We start from the raw sequence: 17,243 nt of genomic DNA, 5'->3' as shown, positions 1-17,243 counted from the left end.
TAATCGACCTACATGTAACCCTAGGTACCCTTGGTCCCTATACAAGCCGAGGGATTTTAGCCCGTAGGGTTAAGCTAAGTTCAGTTAGATTCATTCATATGAACATCATGTACTTTCTACTCCATCACAATCAATATAACAGAAGTAGGACGTAGGGTTTTACCTCTTCGAGAGGGCTCGAACCCGGGTAAATATCGTGTCCCTCGTTCATCCTGTTACCATCTAGCCAAGATCACCAACTTGGGACCCCCTGCTCGAGATTCGCTGGATTTAACCCCGATAGGGGTGGGCTGGGGCTCGCCGGAGCACGACCCGAGGCGGTGGTCAACGCAGGGTGGGGAGTGCCGTGGAGTCGCGAGAGCAGGGCTCATGAGCAAATCTGGTCAACCAGATTTAAGGTAGCCAGAGTGTAGAAAATGAGTCATCAATATATCTATATATTTGATATTGTAGATAGAAATAGTTTTCTCTATTAATTTGGTCAACGTTTGACATTCAATACAAATCTATACACACTACATAGTACACTATAGAATAGAGTAGCGCGAACCAACATGTAGTTGAATGGTTAGGAGGATAGTGGATACCCTCACCCCATCAGGATTGAAGTCATAGATTGACATTGGTGCTTGCATTATTTCTGGATTTATTTCAGACTTCCGGTGATGTTCGTTCAGTGGGAGGAGACGTTCGCGTCAACTGTAAGGCTTCTGTGATGACTTTGTAAAATCTTAAGATGCTATGTCGGCTCAGTTTTTCGAAGATGCTCGTGTATGTGAGTATGTGACCGACTTCGATTGTACCATGTCAAAAAAAAATAGAGCGAGTAGTAGATATTTTCTTTTCTCTCATCTCAAAAAAAAACACCGACCAAAGAGGCAAACCCCGACGCGACGTATCACCGGCCAAAATATCCTGGACGAGTTTGGCATGACGCGTACGTCGGCTGGCAATTATGGTCGGCAGAGCAATTTCAGTCGGCACGGAGCAGCAAACTAAATCCAGTCGGCACGGAGCAGCAGGACCACGCGTCTCCACCCACCCCACGTACACGTGTGCGCTCGCCTCCCGCGTTCTGCTCCGCTTATATTATATCCATCCATCCTCGATCCATCTAGGCTTTCACCGTCTCACACACACACAAAATTCGTCACAGTGATCAAAGAGTGAGATTGCTTAGTATTAGCAGCTGCACCGACGTAAGTGCGACGATGGACGCGCCGGCCCCCGACAACATCGCCGGTGAGTAGTGCGACAGTGAATTTCGTCTCTGGATTCCCCCCGGCACGGCGTCGCCATTGGTATTTCCGTTATGACGAGTTCATTGTTGATTTACTTGCAAATGTGTGTGCCTGCAGCTGAGGAGGCCGGGCAGCAACAGATGCACCAGGACGAGAAGGAGCACAGGCCGATGTTCAGGAGAGTCAAGGACAGGATGAGGAAGATGAAGAACACCATCGCCGGCCACGGCCACGATCACGATCACGATCACGAGCAGGACACCGGGGGCGGTGATAGCAACAGCACCGGCGAGGACGAGGAGGATGCGGCGACGAGGGAAGCCGAGGTGGAGAAGGCCGGATACCAGCAGCAAGACGTCGAGGACAAGCCCATCTTCGCGGACTCCAGTCCCGAGCTGCACGGCGCACCCAGTAAGTAGATGCTCGCGGTGTGTGGCACTCGTCTACTCTGTCGGTGCTTAAGGCTTCTATCGCTTGTGATGATTGGTCGCAGTGTACGACTCGGAGAGGATCCCTGCGGCGGCCAAGGAGGTGGAGCACAACGACGCTCCGGCAGCGGCGCAGGAGGTGAAGCGCGACGACGCCGCGGGGATGCGGCTCGGCGACTTGGGCGGCCCGCCGTCGGCGAAGGAGGTGAAGCTGGACGACACCCAGAGGGTGCCGCTCGGCGACCTTGGCGCCCCGGCAGCGGCGCAGGAGGTGAAGCGCGACGACACCCAGGGGGTGCGGCTTGCTGACCTTGGCGCCCCGGCAGCGGCGCAGGAGGTGAAGCGCGACGACACCCAGGGGGTGCCGCTCGGCGATCTCGGCAGCCCTGTCGTCGAGGACCCGGCCGTGCCGAACTCGAGCACGCCCATGCCGCCAGGTGGCCAAGACATCGGCACGACGGATGCCGTCCGTAACTTGGAGGCGATGACTGTGTCAGACGACCCCAAGCAAGTCGGCGCACGGAAGATGGACGTCGACGTGAGCAAAGAGTATGAGGCAATGCCGGTGTCGGACGGCACCGGGGAGGAACGGAACGACGCACCCACGGACGCCGAGTACACCGGGAGCGACACGGACAGGCTCAAGAATACGGCAGCTGGCACGGTATATGAGAAGGTCGCCGGCGTCGGCACGGTCATGGCGAGCAAGGCGCAGCAGGTCACCCCCGGCGTCGGCGCTGGCGGGAACGCGCAGGACGACTCCAGCGCAACTGCCGCCCCTGAATCGGTGACCGCCGGTGCCGGGAAGAGGGACCTCGACTTGCCGCAAGAGGGAACGCGGGCGTCCTACACCGGCACGGAGGGGCTGAAGGACGCGGCAACGGACGCGGCGGGCACGGAGGGGCTGAAGAACGCGGCCACGGACGCGACGGGCACGGAGGGGCTGAAGAACGCCGCCACGGACGCGACGACGGAGGGCGCGCCTGGCGCGACGTACACGGACATGATCAAGTCCGCGGCGGCGGGCACCACGGAGTACGGCAAGAAGCTGGCTAGCACGGTGTACGACATGATCAAGTCCGCGGTGGCGGGCGCCACGGAGTACGGCAAGAAGCTAGCGAGCACGGTGTACGAGAAGGTCGCCGGCGTCGGCACGGCCGTTGCGAGCAAGGCCCAGCAGGTGACGACATCGGCCGGCACCGCGGTGCTTCACGGCGCGGCTCCAAGGACCAACACGAATGTGATGTGAAGTGCAGCCTGTGATCACTGATCAGTGCGCCGGGGTCGATCGTGGGATCGCTGGAATAAGTCGCCTGCTTGGTGGTTGGGTTCATCTGGGGCTTCATCGTTCCTATATTTTGGGCAAAACGTGTTCTACAGGTGTTCGTGTGAGTTTCACACAGTTTTGTATGTCTGTAAATCATGTACGGTACGCGTGTGTATGTACATGTTTCTGTCTGTCTGTAAATTCTTTTCAACTTCACGTGTGTAATCTGTGTCTTCAAACACTCGATGTTTCTTCGTCTGTCTTCTTCTGCTCGTCGTTGCCAGATGATTTGTGATCCACCTCATCAGCTAACACGTTCAACTTCTTCAGCAGCCTTGTACTGCACCCGTATTGGGAATGTTCTTCAGCAACTTGGTGGAAGAAATTCCCGCAAAAAAAAAACTTGGTGGAAGAAAATAAGTTCAGAGTATCTCCAAGTTCCCAACAACAATGAAGGTGGAATTGGAGAAGTTGGGCCCAAAACACTCGGCTCCAACATGTTGAAAACAGCCCAGCTCCCCTTCCAATGAAAAGGTGCTTAAATGAGTTGCTAAATGCATTAAGACCCTGTTTGTTTGGGATTTTGCTTCTGCTTTTGCAGCTTTTTCACTTTGGTCAAAAAACCACAAAAACTTCTAAATAGGTTCTTTTGGGTCTATTTTGGTTTTTGATGAATCAATATAACAATATTTAGCTCCAAAAGCCATAAAAGCTCAAAAAACACATATTTAGAAGTTTTTGTGGCTTTTTGGTCAAAGTGGAAAAGCTGCAAAAGCAGAAGCAAAAGGCCAAACAAACAGGGCCTAAATAGCTTAGGGAGGCCTCTTCCAATGCAATGGTGCTTGGATGAGGTGTTAAATGCATTAGATAGCTTAGCAACTCAAGTGCCCAATTGCATAGGTGCTTAACTTGTTGTAACTAATCTTACTTTATTTAATGATTTAGTACCTAAACTCTTTTCTTCATTGGTGAGCTTTTTTCGTTTAAGTGTTTTGCCTAGGTTGATCTACTTGGCATTGGTTTTTCCTGGGTCACCAAAGTGCTTCTCTCCTTCTTAATTATTTGTACCATGTCATTTTTTTGTGTGGCATGCTTAGCATATGTATACCATGAAGCGCCGGGAAGGTGGAGTTGGTTCTCCCCATGAGCTTTGCTACACCTACGTGCTCCCACAACTTGAAAAACAACCCAACTCCCCCCCTATATGAAGGTGGAATTGGCTGTCCCCCACCATGGCACCACCACCACCTGAACAGCTTGAGAAACAACCCAAACTCCGAAAAATACAAATGGTGCACGGGTAAATAAAATAGATCGTGAAGGCAAATAATGATAGATTGATGGTAAATAAAATAGACCGCCTCTTTGCTCTATCAATAGTAAATAATGATAGATCGAACGCCAAATAAAAAAAATTGCAGCAAGGTATTTTTGTATTTTTGGTTTAGTATATCTGAAAATAAAAGGCAAATAAAATAGATCGTGAAGGTAAATAATATGAGAAAGAGACCCGGAGGGCGTAGGTTTCACTAGTGGCTTCTCTCAAGAAAAATAGCAAATGGAGGGTAAACAAATTACTGTTGGGCAATTGATAGAACTTCAAATACTCATGACGATATCCAGGCAATGATCATTATATAGACATCACGTCCAAGATTAGTAGACCGACTCCTGCCTGCATCTATCACTATTACTCCACGCATCGACCGCTATCCAGCATGCATCTAGTGTATTAACTTCATGGAGAAACGAAGTAATACAATAAGAATGATGACATGATGTAGACAAGATCCATCTATGTAGAGATAGACCCCATCGTTTTATCCTTAGTAGCAACGATACATACATGTCAGTTCCCCTTCTGTCACTGGGATCAAGTACCGTAAGATTGAACCCACTACAAAGCACCTCTTCCCATTGCAAGATAAATAGATAAAGTTGGTCAAACAAAACCCAAATATCGGAGAAGAAATACGAGGCTATAAACAATCATGCATATAAGAGATCAAAGAAACTCAAATAACTTTCATGGATAAAAGATAGATCTAATCATAAACTCAAAGTTCATTCGATCTCAACAAACACAACGCAAAAAGAGTTACATCATATGAATCTACAAGAGACCATTGTATTGAGAATCAAACCAGAGATAGGAAGCTATCTAGCTACTAACTACGGACCCATATGGATCCGTGATGTTGTCTAGATTGGATCTAGTAGTTTTGGACTCTGCGGCGGCTGAAATTGATTTTTGTGGACTCCCATAGGGTTTCTGAAATATTAAGGTATTTATAGAGCAAAGAGGCGGTCTGGGGGGCACCCGAGGTGGGCACAACCCATCAGGCGCAGCCTTGGCCCATTAGGTGTCTTCTGGTTCATAAAACATCTCCGTAAGGTTTTGTTGCATTTGGACTCCGTTTGGTATTGATTTTCTGCGATGTAAAAAATATGTAAAAAACAGCAACTGGCACTTGGCACTATGTCAATAGGTTAGTACCAAAAAATGATATAAAATGACTATAAAATGATTATAAAACATTCAAGATTGATAATAAAACAGCATGAAACAATCAAAAATTATAAGTACGTTGGAGACATATCAGCGAGCGGCGGCTCGGGGCTGCTGCATCGCCTAAGGCCGCCGGGTAGGGGCGACGGGCGTGAGGGGCTGCCTGTCGTGTGAGGCCGCCGAGTCGGTGAAGAAGCCGGCGGGTCGCGCCGGTGTTGGAGTAGAGGCGCACGGGGTCGACGATGGCGATGTGAGATGCAAACCAATTTTAGATCGGAAAACCAAAAAGAAAATGCCGGTCAAGACGAACGGCGAGAGAGAAAAACCCGGAGTAAGGGCTCGGAAAAAATACTCTCTAGGGTAGTCGGTCAACACGACCGGCGGACAAAACCTATGTACGGGCATGGCCCCCGACAGCGATCATGGAGATCAACCGCCCAGGGGGCGGCGCGATGCGGAAGTGGCGGGCAGCGGCTAGGGTTTGGATCGGTTAGACTAATCTCATGTTAGAAGGGATAGAGAAAAATTGGTGGAATCATTGTTTATTGCTTGAGAATAATATCAGAGCACTTAAACGAGAATATCAGTAGTATGTTTAATATATGACACAACGCTTTGTACGCTGTATTCAGTTTAACTAGAACGTGGAATCTAGTACTTAGTACAACAGCAGTATTTGTGAGACGGGAATCCTCGTCATCTCTGGCCGCCTCCTCCGTCTGCAGCTCGGGCGGTCTTCCCACTCCCTATCCCTTGTTCCACCTGCGAAACAGAGTATTCTCTTGTTTTATTAGAGCAGATAAGCGAAGCAGAGTATTCTTTACCCCCCAAATAAAAAACAGAGTATCCATGGCTCAGTTGTTGATTCATCGAACACAACAAAATTCAGATTCAGATAATAGCCAAAAGCCCAGTACGTACCTTGGCACCTTCTGGCACCCTCTGCTGCTCCACATCACCGCCGTCCATGGCAGCTTCGTCGGCCTGCTTCTCGCCCCAAGCAAAAACCCCATGGGTGTATGCCTTGTACGTGATCCACCCGACCTGACCGACTCCGATTAGCACCTATAGGTACCCACCTATGGGTGAATGATGAGACCAACCAAAACGAAGGAGGGAAAGAAGCAAACCATGCATTGCATGATGCATAGGACCATTATTACCAGATGGAGAACGTGCTCTGCATCCCAGGGGCTGCGTTTCTTGGCAAGATAATTGGCAAAAAGGCAATAATTCTCGACTGATACCATGATCAGATCGCGGAGCAGGTTGTCATATTCCATATGCAGTGTAACGAGAATCAGCTCGTATTCCATATGCTCTGCTTTGAGCTCATTTTATAAAGAGAGAGGAGCACAGTCCGCCTTTTTTGCCAAAACGCACAAAAAAAAAACCTAGCAAGTACTCCCTCTGTCTCGAAATACTTATCGAAGAAATGAATAAAAATAAATATATCTAAAACTAAAATATATCCACATACATTTATTTCACCAATAAGTATTTTCAGACGGAGAAACTACCTTGTTTCGTGCTAACAGAAGGGCATTGAGGCAGACGAAGAAAACTAGGATGACGTCGACTGCGGTGTTGTGCCAAGCATAATCCCCCGCTGGGATCTTCATGGGGAGCATCGAGGCTCCAGCTGCCATAAGGATCGCCATGCCCGAAATCTATACAGAAAATTGATGTAAAGGTAAACAAGACTTGTGGTAAATAAATATGCGAGGCGAAGTGTGTAAATAACAGAAGGGTTATCTCTGGCGTGCGACGTGTGATTCTTGTAGAGATGAATGACGATGATACAGTCTCGCGTAATGTCGGTCCGGATTGCTTCATCCAATAATACCGCCGAATCAAAGTATGACATGCTGGTAAGCAGTATGACTTATATTGCCCACAACTTACTTGTGTTATACTCGTGCATATAACATCTACGCATAAACCTGGCTCGGATACCACTGTTGAAGACACGTAGTAATTTTAAAAAATTTCCTACGCACACGCGAGATCATGGTGATGCATGGCAACGAGAGGGAAGAGTATATCTACGTACCCTCGTAGACCGAAAGCGGAAGCGTTTATCAACGCAGTTGATGTAGTCGTACACCTTCACGATCCGTCCCGATCAAGTACCAAACGTATGGCACCTCCGCGTTCAGCACACGTTCAGCTCGATGACGTCCTCGTCTTCTTGATCCGCAAGAGGGATGAAGTAGTAGATGAGTTCCGGCAGCACAACGGCGTGGTGACGGTGTTGGTGAAGAACAATTTCCGTAGGGCTTTGCCTAAACACTACGAAAACTATTACTGAGGATAAACTAGAGGGGGCGGGGTTGCCGGCACACGGCTTGGTGTTTATTGATGTGTCTTGGGTGCTAGCCCTAACCCTCTATTTATATGTTGAGCATTGGGGTCGAAACTTAGAGTAAAAGCCTCCACAAAGTCGGTTTCACCTGAAAGGCAAGAGTCCTTCTCGGACTCCAGGGCCAGACGTCAGGGTTCCCGGTGTCTGGATCCAGACGCCAGGTTTCCCGGCGTCTGGACCCAGACACCAGGGACCCTGGCGTCTGGACCCTGGACTCCGCAAAACTTCCTTTTGCGCTTTTCAAAAACCTTGTGGGCTTTTTCCCTTTTGCCCAAATAAAGTGTTCTCGTACCCAAACATTTCGGGAAACATCCGGAACCCCTTCCGGTGAATTCCGGAACCCTTCCGGAGACCAAACACTATTATCCCATATATCAAACTTTATCTCTGGACCATTCCGGAGTTCCTCGTCATGTCTGTGATCTTATCCGGAACTGCGAACAACATTCAGTTACCAACATACAAACCTCATTAATACTATATCGTCGACGAACGTTAATCGTGCGGATCCTACGGGTTCGAGAACTATGAAGACATGACCGAGACACTTCTCTGGTCAATAACCAATAGCGGAACATGGATGCCCATATTGGCTCCTACATATTCTACGAAGATTTTTATCGATCGAACCGCATAACAACATACGTTGTTCCCTTTGTCATCGGTATTGTTACTTGTCCGAGATTTGATCGTCGGTATCTCAATACCTAGTTCAATCTCGTTACCGGCAAGTCTCTTTACTCGTTCTGTAATGCATCATCCTGCAACTAACTCATTAGTTGCATTGCTTGCAAGGCTTATAGTGATGTGCATTACCGAGAGGGCTCAGAAATACCTCTCCGACAATCGGAGTGACAAATCCTATTCTTGATCTATGCCAACTCCACGAACACCATCGGAGACACTTGTAGAGCACCTTTATAATCACCTAGTTACGTTGTGATGTTTGGTAGCACACAAAGTGTTCCTCCGGTATTCGGGAGTTGCATAATCTCATAGTCATAGGAACATGTATAAGTCATGAAGAAAGCAATAGCAGTAAACTTAAACGATCAAGTGCTAAGCTAACGAAATGGGTCAAGTCAATCACATCATTCTACTAATGATGTGATCCCGTTAATCAAATGACAACTCTTTGTCAATGGTTAGGAAACATAACCATCTTTGATTAACGAGCTAGTCAAGTAGAGGCATACTAGTGACACTATGTTTGTCTATGTATTCACACATGTATTATGTTTCCGGTTAATACAATTCTAGCATGAATAATAAACATTTATCATGATATGAGAAAATAAATAATATCTTTATTATTGCCCCTAGGACATATTTCCTTCACCCCCAGTGTCGGTGTCAAAACCGGCGGATCTCGGGTAGAGTGTCCCGAACTGTGCGTCAAGGCCGGATGATAACAGGAGACAAGGAACACGATGTTTTTACCCAGGTTCGGGCCCTCTCGATGGAGGTAATACCCTACTCTTGCTTGATTAATATTGATGATATGGGTAGTACAAGAGTAGATCTACCACGAGATCAAGGAGGCTAAACCCTAGAAGCTAGCCTATGGTATGATTGTTGTATATGGAGTTGATGTCCTACGGACTACAACCCTCCGGTTTATATAGACACCAGATAAGGTTAGGGTTACACAGAGTCGGTTACAATGGTAGGAGATCTTGAATATCTGCATCGCTAAGCTTGCCTTCCACGCCAAGGAAAGTCCCATCCGGACACGGGACGAAGTCTTCAATCTTGTATCTTCATAGTCCTGGAGTCCGGCTACCCGAACACCCCCTAATCCAGGACTCCCTCAGTAGCCCCTGAACCAGGCTTCAATGACGACGAGTCCGGCGCGCAGATTATCTTCGACATTGCAAGGCGGGTTCCTCCTCCAAGTCCTTCATAGAAGATTGTAAACACCAAGAGTAGTGTCCGGCTCTGCAAAATAAGTTTCCACATATTGCCATAGAGAGAATAATATTAACACAAATCAAATCTGCTGACGTATTCCGCAGTGCGTCATCACACTACGGCCAAGTCCTTTACTCGAATCGTTTTTACTTTTCCACCTCAGCACGTTTTGCGAGGCGGTTTCCTTGGCACGTCTTGTCAAAGCAGAGATCGTGTACCCCCTTTTACGGGATTCTCATCAATACGGACGTGGGTAACCCAACCGCGCCCGTTAGCACGTTTCCTCGATTAAAGACGAGTCCCGAACGGTTACGGGAAGGGCTCTTGGCATTCAACCTCTTATAAAGAGACCAAGGCCTTACTCCTTTTTTCAATCTCAAGCGAGTTCGCCCGTCGCCTCGAGTTCCAACACCCTAGGCTCCAGATTCCAGGCGCTTCGGACCTTCGACAATGTCCGGTTCTGACCTTCAAGGCCAATGGACGCCCTCCTCCGTCACGGAGGAGGATGTACTAAAGTTGAGGGAGGCTAAGTTCCTGACCGGCAAAATTTCGCATAGGTTGCCTGCATAAGGGCAGGTAATTCCCAGTCCCCAGCCCGGTGAGAGCGTGGTGTTCATGTCTCACTTCCTTCGGGGGTTGGGCTTCCCAATGGATCCCTTTGTGAGGGGACTGCTGTTTTATTACGGGCTGGAATTCCATGACTTAGCTCCGGAGTCCATCCTCCATATCTCCTCGTTTATTGTCGTGTGTGAAGCGTTCCTCCGTGTTACCCCTCACTTTGGATTATGGCTCAAGACCTTCAAAGTGGAGCCGAAGATGATCAGGGGACGGCACGCAGAGTGCGGAGGCGCTGTTATAAGCAAAAATGCTGATGCTCCATGGCCCGAGGGCTCTTTTCAAGAGGAGCTAGGCTTGTGGCAACGAGAGCGGTTTTATATCACCGCTCCCTGGGGCACCAAGTGGGTGGCGCCTCCTGCCTTTCACTCGGGTCCCCCACCACGGCTAGCGTCATGGGTCAACAGAGGGTTAGATTGGGGTTTGCCCAAAGACGTGCCCTTGTTGCAGGGCCGCATTAAGGATCTCTTGGAAGGAGTCCTCAGCCTGGTCAAGGTGACGCAGGTCATGCTGATTCGCCAAATATTGCCCGGCAAACGTCGCTCCCTTCGCCTGTGGGAGTTTAATCCAGAGGGACCGCGAGCTCTCCAGAATTTCATGGGCGCAACGCCCGCAGAGATGTATAAACTGTTCTTCGGATCACAAGAGATGTGTCCGGATTTAACCGAGGACGCAGGCCTAAGCTGTAATCGCCTGGATACTCAAGTAGGCAACCTTGTGCCCGGACCTTCTATCCGTATAATTGTCATAAACTTGCCCCTAAAAGAGCCGTCCTTTTAAACAGGAGTGGATAGCGAAGGCAAAGCTGATCAGGTGTCCGGCTCCCCTTCCCGAAACCAGGCCGGATCCCGTGCTGGTCAGGATGCTGGACATAATGCCTTTGGAGGGTTTACTGACGGGTTTTGAGGTACATTAGATAATGTACACTTTTGTCAGTTGCGCATGAATAAGATGCGCCCTGTGTAGATAGTAGCCCCTGAGACTCTGCGCGTCGTCAAGAAATGACGGCACGCAGAGGATCATAATCCCAGGTCTAAGATGTCGCTTTTGAATGTAGGCGGCAGGGTGTCCGGAATCGAGGCGAACTGATGATTTTGCCGAACTAAAGCGGCAACTGGACGTGGCAGATGCTGACATCGCGCTTGTCAACAAGCGGCTTGATGAGGCTCAAGGTATGTAATTCCTCGGGCGGCATCAGGTAAGAAGAGTTTTATGCCAGTGTCTTACGATGTGTGTGCTTGATGCAGATGGTGTGGCCGCCGTGGAGGGTCTTAGGGCAGAACTTGCCCGAGCTAAAGAACAAGCCAGAGAAAGTGATGCGGCTGCCAAGAAAGCCCTTGAAGAGCTGAGAGCCAAACAGGCTGCTCATTGCCGAAGCAAGGAAGAGATGGCCGAGATGGCTGAAAAGTTAAAGAGCGTTGCAGACCGTTGCAGACTTCTTGAGAAAGAAGACCAGGCGAAACAGATGGACTTAGAAAAGGCTGTTGCCAATGCCAAGGACGCGCGCTCTGCGATGAGAGCTGCGAAGGAGGAGCTGCGTCAGGCCGAACAGATTACGGCTGGAAAGCCCTTTATGCTGCGAAGGAAAATTTGCGATCTGAAGTTTGCTCTGTTGGACCGGATGAGGAGTGTGGAGGATACCTATCTGGATTTGGCAGCGAGTGCTGCTGATGCGACCGAACACTTTCGAGATCAGAAAGATCGCGAAGTGGAAAAGCTTTTCTGGTCGCAGTTTCACTCCAGAGCGTCCACTGGTAGTGGACGATTGTTTGGCTCAATGGGCCGAACTGAATAGGTTGTCCGGACTCGTCATGAAGTACGTCATGGGTCATCTGTGGCCGGGGAGATCGGAGCCGAAGAGTTATTTCAGTTTGGTGCAGCAATTCCTTGACGCGGTGCCGCGTATTAATGCAATGAAGAGGTCAGCATGCATAGAGGGCGCAAGGATGGCTCTTGCCCGTGTCAAGACATACTGGGCAGAGATGGAGACCACCGTTGTTGCGTCCCGAGATTCGGACAAAAGCCGAGTACCCTCCGAGCACTATTTTCAGGAAGTCCTTGAAGGCGCTCGTGTAATAGAGACGCAATGCTCGAAAGATGCTATGTTATGATAGCATATGTAATTATAAAGTAATATTTTGATAAACTGTAGTGGCCTTTTTATACTTGTGCCTTCAAGTATTGGGAACACCTCCTGTGCGGCCGTTTTAAGATATATATATATATATATATATATATATATATATATATATATATATATATATATATATACAAAATCTGAAAGATGGCAGTCGTTGGCTTCAGCCCCCACGCACATAGTGCGGGGGTGCTCGCAGAAGACGCATTTTCACACTTAACCCAACGTCTTGGTCCTACAAAAGAGGTGATAGCGCAGCGGGCCAGGCAACCGGACTATAATGCTTTAACACTTTCACTTAGCCATAGGAGCTTGACAGTGAGACTATTTAGGTAGCCCATTGGTGGCGACTGCGCTCGCCCGCGTTCGGGGCGCGTATGTGCCTGACCGGGAAGCGGCCCTTCGTTAAAGCGGAGGAATCCGATAGATTCTGATAGGTCATCGAGTGGCTGACCAGTCTCACGCTACATCATGACAGTCAGTTTTCGGCTTTCTCTACTGAGGTGCTCGCCCGGCCGAACCGGGGCACAATCGCAGTAGTTCTCCTGGTGCTACCTTAGCCGATAGAGCGGAACGCAAGGTAGCCGAACTCAGGAGCTGGGCAACCCAACATTTGACCAAAGACATGATTCGGAGCTGATGCATATAAAGCCAAAACTCGCGACGCCAAACACTCCCTAAGGTGTTCGGTCTTTATGAGTGCGGGCAAAACAACACTTTTTATTAAAAAAAGCCCCTAGTGTCCAGGTACGTGCAAAAATTCTGATATGGCCACATGCCAAGACGCCAGCCTCCTCCTTGGTTATATCAGAAAAAACCAAGGGATGTGTAGCAACAAGAGACAGTAAAAAAGCTTTACGCAGGGTCTTAATCTAAAAAGAATCCTTTAGGACGGGTCCCTACTGCACGTCTGCGCCTGTGTCTCCGTTGTGCCGTATCCTGGACGGGCGCCGCACGACGTTCATCTGTAAAAGAGAGGAACTGAGTTGAAAACGGGTCGTGCCGAACAAAAGTTTAAAATAAACAAAGTATAAAGTATTATATAAAATTGAGCTTTATTTTCTCTTATTGTATATGCATGGAGCCCCTAGTGCGGGGGTATATGGCCACTAAGCCTGCATCAATGATAATTTTGTACCGAACTCGTCTATCCGCGTTCGTAGTCTTTAATGACCTATTTCGAAGTTTTTTGGCCGGTGAGGCCATTTTACTGAGGGGCTGTCAAAGCGTCCGCACAATCCTCCGCTTGGGGAGGCGCACTTTAGTGCTTCCCCTTCAAAGAGATGATGCCTCGTGGACCGGGCATCTTAAGCGTGAGAGATGCATAATGCGGTATTGCGTTAAAGCGAGCGAAAGCTTCGCGTCCTAGTAGTGCTTGATAGCGACTTGAGAACGGGACGATATGAAAGGTCAGCTTTTCGCGGCGGAAGTTATCGGCAGAGCCGAATATAACTTCGAGCCGGAGAAAACCCATACAATGGGTGTCCGGACCAGGTGTTACCCCTTGAAAGGAGGTTTTGTTGCGGCGGATTCTTGCTGGGTTTATCCCCATGTGATGGATTGTATCCTGAAATATCAGGTTTAGTCCACTGCCGCCGTCCATAAGGACGTTTGAAAACTGGAGTCCGCCAATTATTGGATCGAGTATCAAGGTAGTCCAGCCTGCATTCTTGATATTTCTAGAATAATCTAGCTGATCGAAGATGATTGGTTTTGACAACCAGTGACGGGACCCTTTGGGGATAGGTCATGTGGTGTGTACCTTTATGGGCGCCGCACGTTTTGTTATGTGAAGTAAGTTCACTGTTTTTACTTCTTGTGGGAAGTTCTTTTGTTTCCTGGTGCTCTGCTTTTGGGGTTCGTCCTCGTCTTCGCTTGGTGTGTCGAGCCCCTTGTGTTCGGCATTGAGTCTGCCGGATTATTTGTAAACCCAACAATCTCTATGGGTATGGTTAGCAGGCTTGCCGGGAGTACTGTGTATCTGACATATCCTGTCCAGGATTTTATTTAAGTTGGATGGATCGTCCCTGTTATCCTGGAGGGGCGGTTTTGTCTGATTTTGTCGTGAGCCTTTGAATCCGGCATTGACTGCCGTGCTCTTCGGACTTTTTTCCTTAGTCCGGCAACGGTCCTTGTTGCGTCGCGGTTTTCCGTTTCCATCCCTAGTTTCGGATGTACTTGGGTCGCTGGGGCTGCACCTTGCCAACCAGCTGTCCTCTCCTGCACAAAAGCGGGTCATGAGGCTTGTTAGTGCGGCCATTGTTCTTGGCTTTTCTTGGCCGAGGTGTCTGGCGAGCCATTCGTCTCGGACGTTATGCCTGAAAGCTGCTAAGGCTTCAGCGTCCGGATAGTCGACTATCTGATTCTTTTTAGTGAGGAATCTATTCAGAACTGCCGAGCTGATTCTCCGGGCTATTGAGTTATGTGACTAAGATCGTCTGCATCCGGAGGGCGGACATAGGTCCCTTGAAAATTTGCTCGGAAAGCATCCTCGAGCTCTTCCCAACTTCCAATTGTGTTTTCAGGAAGGCTTTTAAGCCAATGCCGGGCTGGCCCTTTAAGCTTAAGGGGTAAATATTTTATGGCGTGGAGATCATCTCCTCTAGCCATGTGTATGTGGAGGATATAATCCTCGATCCAGACTCCAGGGTCTGTTGTTCCATCATATGCCTCTATGTTTACGGGTTTGAATCCCTCTGAAAATTCATAGTCCAGGACCTCATCGGTGAAACATAGGGGGTGTGCGGCGCCCCTGTATTTGGGTGTGCCGGATTCTGATGATGGCTTTATTGCATTGCTTACAAGAGCTTGCTTTCTTGGCCCATAAATGGACCTAACTGGGCCATGATGCGAATCCTTAGGTGGGTCGCATGCCGATTTAAGTGCGGCGCCACTTGCCGCTTTATGGGGTCGTCTATCCGACCGTGTGGCTTTCTTATTTTTTGAATGCGAGGGCTCTAGGGCCTCTTCGTCGAGTCCAGGCAGTAGCTTTCTTTTCGGATAGCTTTTAGTGCGGCGACCGTCGCCGTATTTATCTGCGGTATTGATTACTTTGCTCCATCTAATCCGGAGTGCATCTTCCGCTGTTTTTAGCTTCCGCTTCTGCTTTTTCAGGCTGCGTACAGTTGCAACGAGCCTCTTGTGGAGATTCTTCTGCTCCATGGGTTTATCCGGCGTGAGGTCGTCCGGAATGCCGTTTTCGCCGGAGGAGGGATGTTCGGTTTCTCTATCCGTGTTGCCCTGTTCGGACGGTTGCTCTAAGGCCTGCTCGTCGTCTACCGGCTCGTCCTGCTCTATGGCTGGGTTTTTATCGAGGCGGGGCTTGGGTCGGCGTTTATGCTGAAGCTTTGATTTCTTTTCGGGGGGTCGATCTCCCGTTCCATCCCCTTTTTCCTCGTTGTCGCTTCCTTTAGGGGTATCCACCATGTACACATCGTGAGATGAGGTGGCTGTCCAATGCCCTATGGGCGTTGGTTCATCGGTATCTCCTGCATCGTCATCCATGCTGTCGATGTCTCCGGAGTCGAAGTTGTTGGGGAACGTGGTAATTTCAAAAATTTCCTATGCACACGCAAGATCATGGTGATGCATAGCAACGAGGGGGGAGAGTGTGATCTACGTACCCTCATAGACCGACAGCGGAAGCGTTATGACAACGCGGTTGATGTAGTCGTACGTCTTCACGGCCCGACCGATCAAGCACCGAAACTACGACACCTCCGAGTTCTAGCACACGTTCAGCTCGATGACGATCCCCGGACTCCGATCCAGCAAAGTGTCGGGGAAGAGTTCCGTCAGCACGACGGCGTGGTGACGATCTTGATGTTCTACCGCCGCAGGGCTTCGCCTAAGCACCGCTACAATTTTATCGAGGATTATGGTGGAGGGGAGCACCGCACATGGCTAAGAGAACGATCACGAAGATCAACTTGTGTGTCTATGGGGTGCCCCCTGCCCCCGTATATAAAGGAGTGGAGGAGGGGAGGGCCGGCCCTCTCTATGGCGCGCCCTAGGGGAGTCCTACTCCCACCGGAAGTAGGATTCCCCCTTTCCTAGTCCAACTAGGAGTCCTTCCAAGTATTAGGAATAGGAGACAAGGAAGGGGAAGGGAGAAGGGAAGGAAGAAGGGGGCGCAGCCCCTCCCCCTAGTCCAATTCAGACTAGGCCTTGGGGGGCGCGCGGCCTGCCCTAGGCAGCCCCTCTCTCTTTCACGTATGGCCCAATAACGCCCAATACTTCTCCCGGCGAATTCCCGTAACTCTCCGGTACTCCGAAAAATACCTGAATCACTCGGAACCTTTCCGAAGTCCGAATATAGTCGTCCAATATATCGGTCTTTAAGTCTCGACCATTTCGAGACTCCTCGTCATGTCCCCGATCTCATCCGGGACTCCGAACTCCTTCGGTACATCAAAACTCATAAACTCATAATATAACTGTCATCGAAACCTTAAGCGTGCGGACCCTACGGTTCGAGAACAATGTAGACATGACCGAGACACGTCTCCGGTCAATAACCAATAGCGGAACCTGGATGCTCATATTGGCTCCCACATATTCTACGAAGATCTTTATCGGTCAGACCGCATAACAACATACGTTGTTCCCTTTGTCATCGGTATGTTACTTGCCCGAGATTCGATCCTCGGTATCTCAATACCTAGTTCAATCTCGTTACCGGCAAGTCTCTTTACTCGTTCCGTAATACATCATCCCACAACTAACTCATTAGCTGCAATGCTTGCAAGGCTTAAGTGATGTGCATTACCG

The 17,243-nt window shown here is 49.2% G+C and overlaps 1 protein-coding gene across 2 annotated transcripts; it reads left to right on the top strand.

The window, feature by feature from the left end:
- The first annotated feature begins 1,088 nt into the window (after positions 1-1,088).
- On the top strand, positions 1,089-3,194 carry LOC125515634 (low-temperature-induced 65 kDa protein-like). 2 transcript variants are annotated; one of them, XM_048681147.1, is made up of 4 exons: positions 1,089-1,242; positions 1,359-1,652; positions 1,735-1,964; positions 2,031-3,194. In XM_048681147.1, exons 1-4 carry the CDS (start codon positions 1,212-1,214, stop codon positions 2,916-2,918), a joined length of 1,443 nt encoding a protein of 480 aa, XP_048537104.1. In that variant the 5' UTR covers positions 1,089-1,211; the 3' UTR covers positions 2,919-3,194. The 2 variants fall into 2 exon arrangements, with proteins under 2 accessions (XP_048537104.1, XP_048537103.1); XM_048681146.1 differs by having other exon boundaries at positions 1,735-3,194.
- The last annotated feature ends 14,049 nt before the right edge of the window (positions 3,195-17,243 follow it).

The sequence above is a fragment of the Triticum urartu genome, chromosome 6 (assembly GCF_003073215.2).
Source record: "Triticum urartu cultivar G1812 chromosome 6, Tu2.1, whole genome shotgun sequence".
Taxonomy (NCBI): Eukaryota; Viridiplantae; Streptophyta; class Magnoliopsida; order Poales; family Poaceae; genus Triticum; species Triticum urartu.
This window is presented reverse-complemented; position numbering and strand designations above follow the sequence as displayed.

Coding starts and splice junctions, on each gene's coding strand:
- LOC125515634 (XM_048681146.1), top strand. CDS start 1,212: ATGGACGCGCCGGCCCCCGACAACATCGCCG. Junction 1,243..1,358: donor GGCCCCCGACAACATCGCCG/GTGAGTAGTGCG, acceptor GTGTGCCTGCAG/CTGAGGAGGCCGGGCAGCAA. Junction 1,653..1,734: donor CGAGCTGCACGGCGCACCCA/GTAAGTAGATGC, acceptor GATTGGTCGCAG/TGTACGACTCGGAGAGGATC.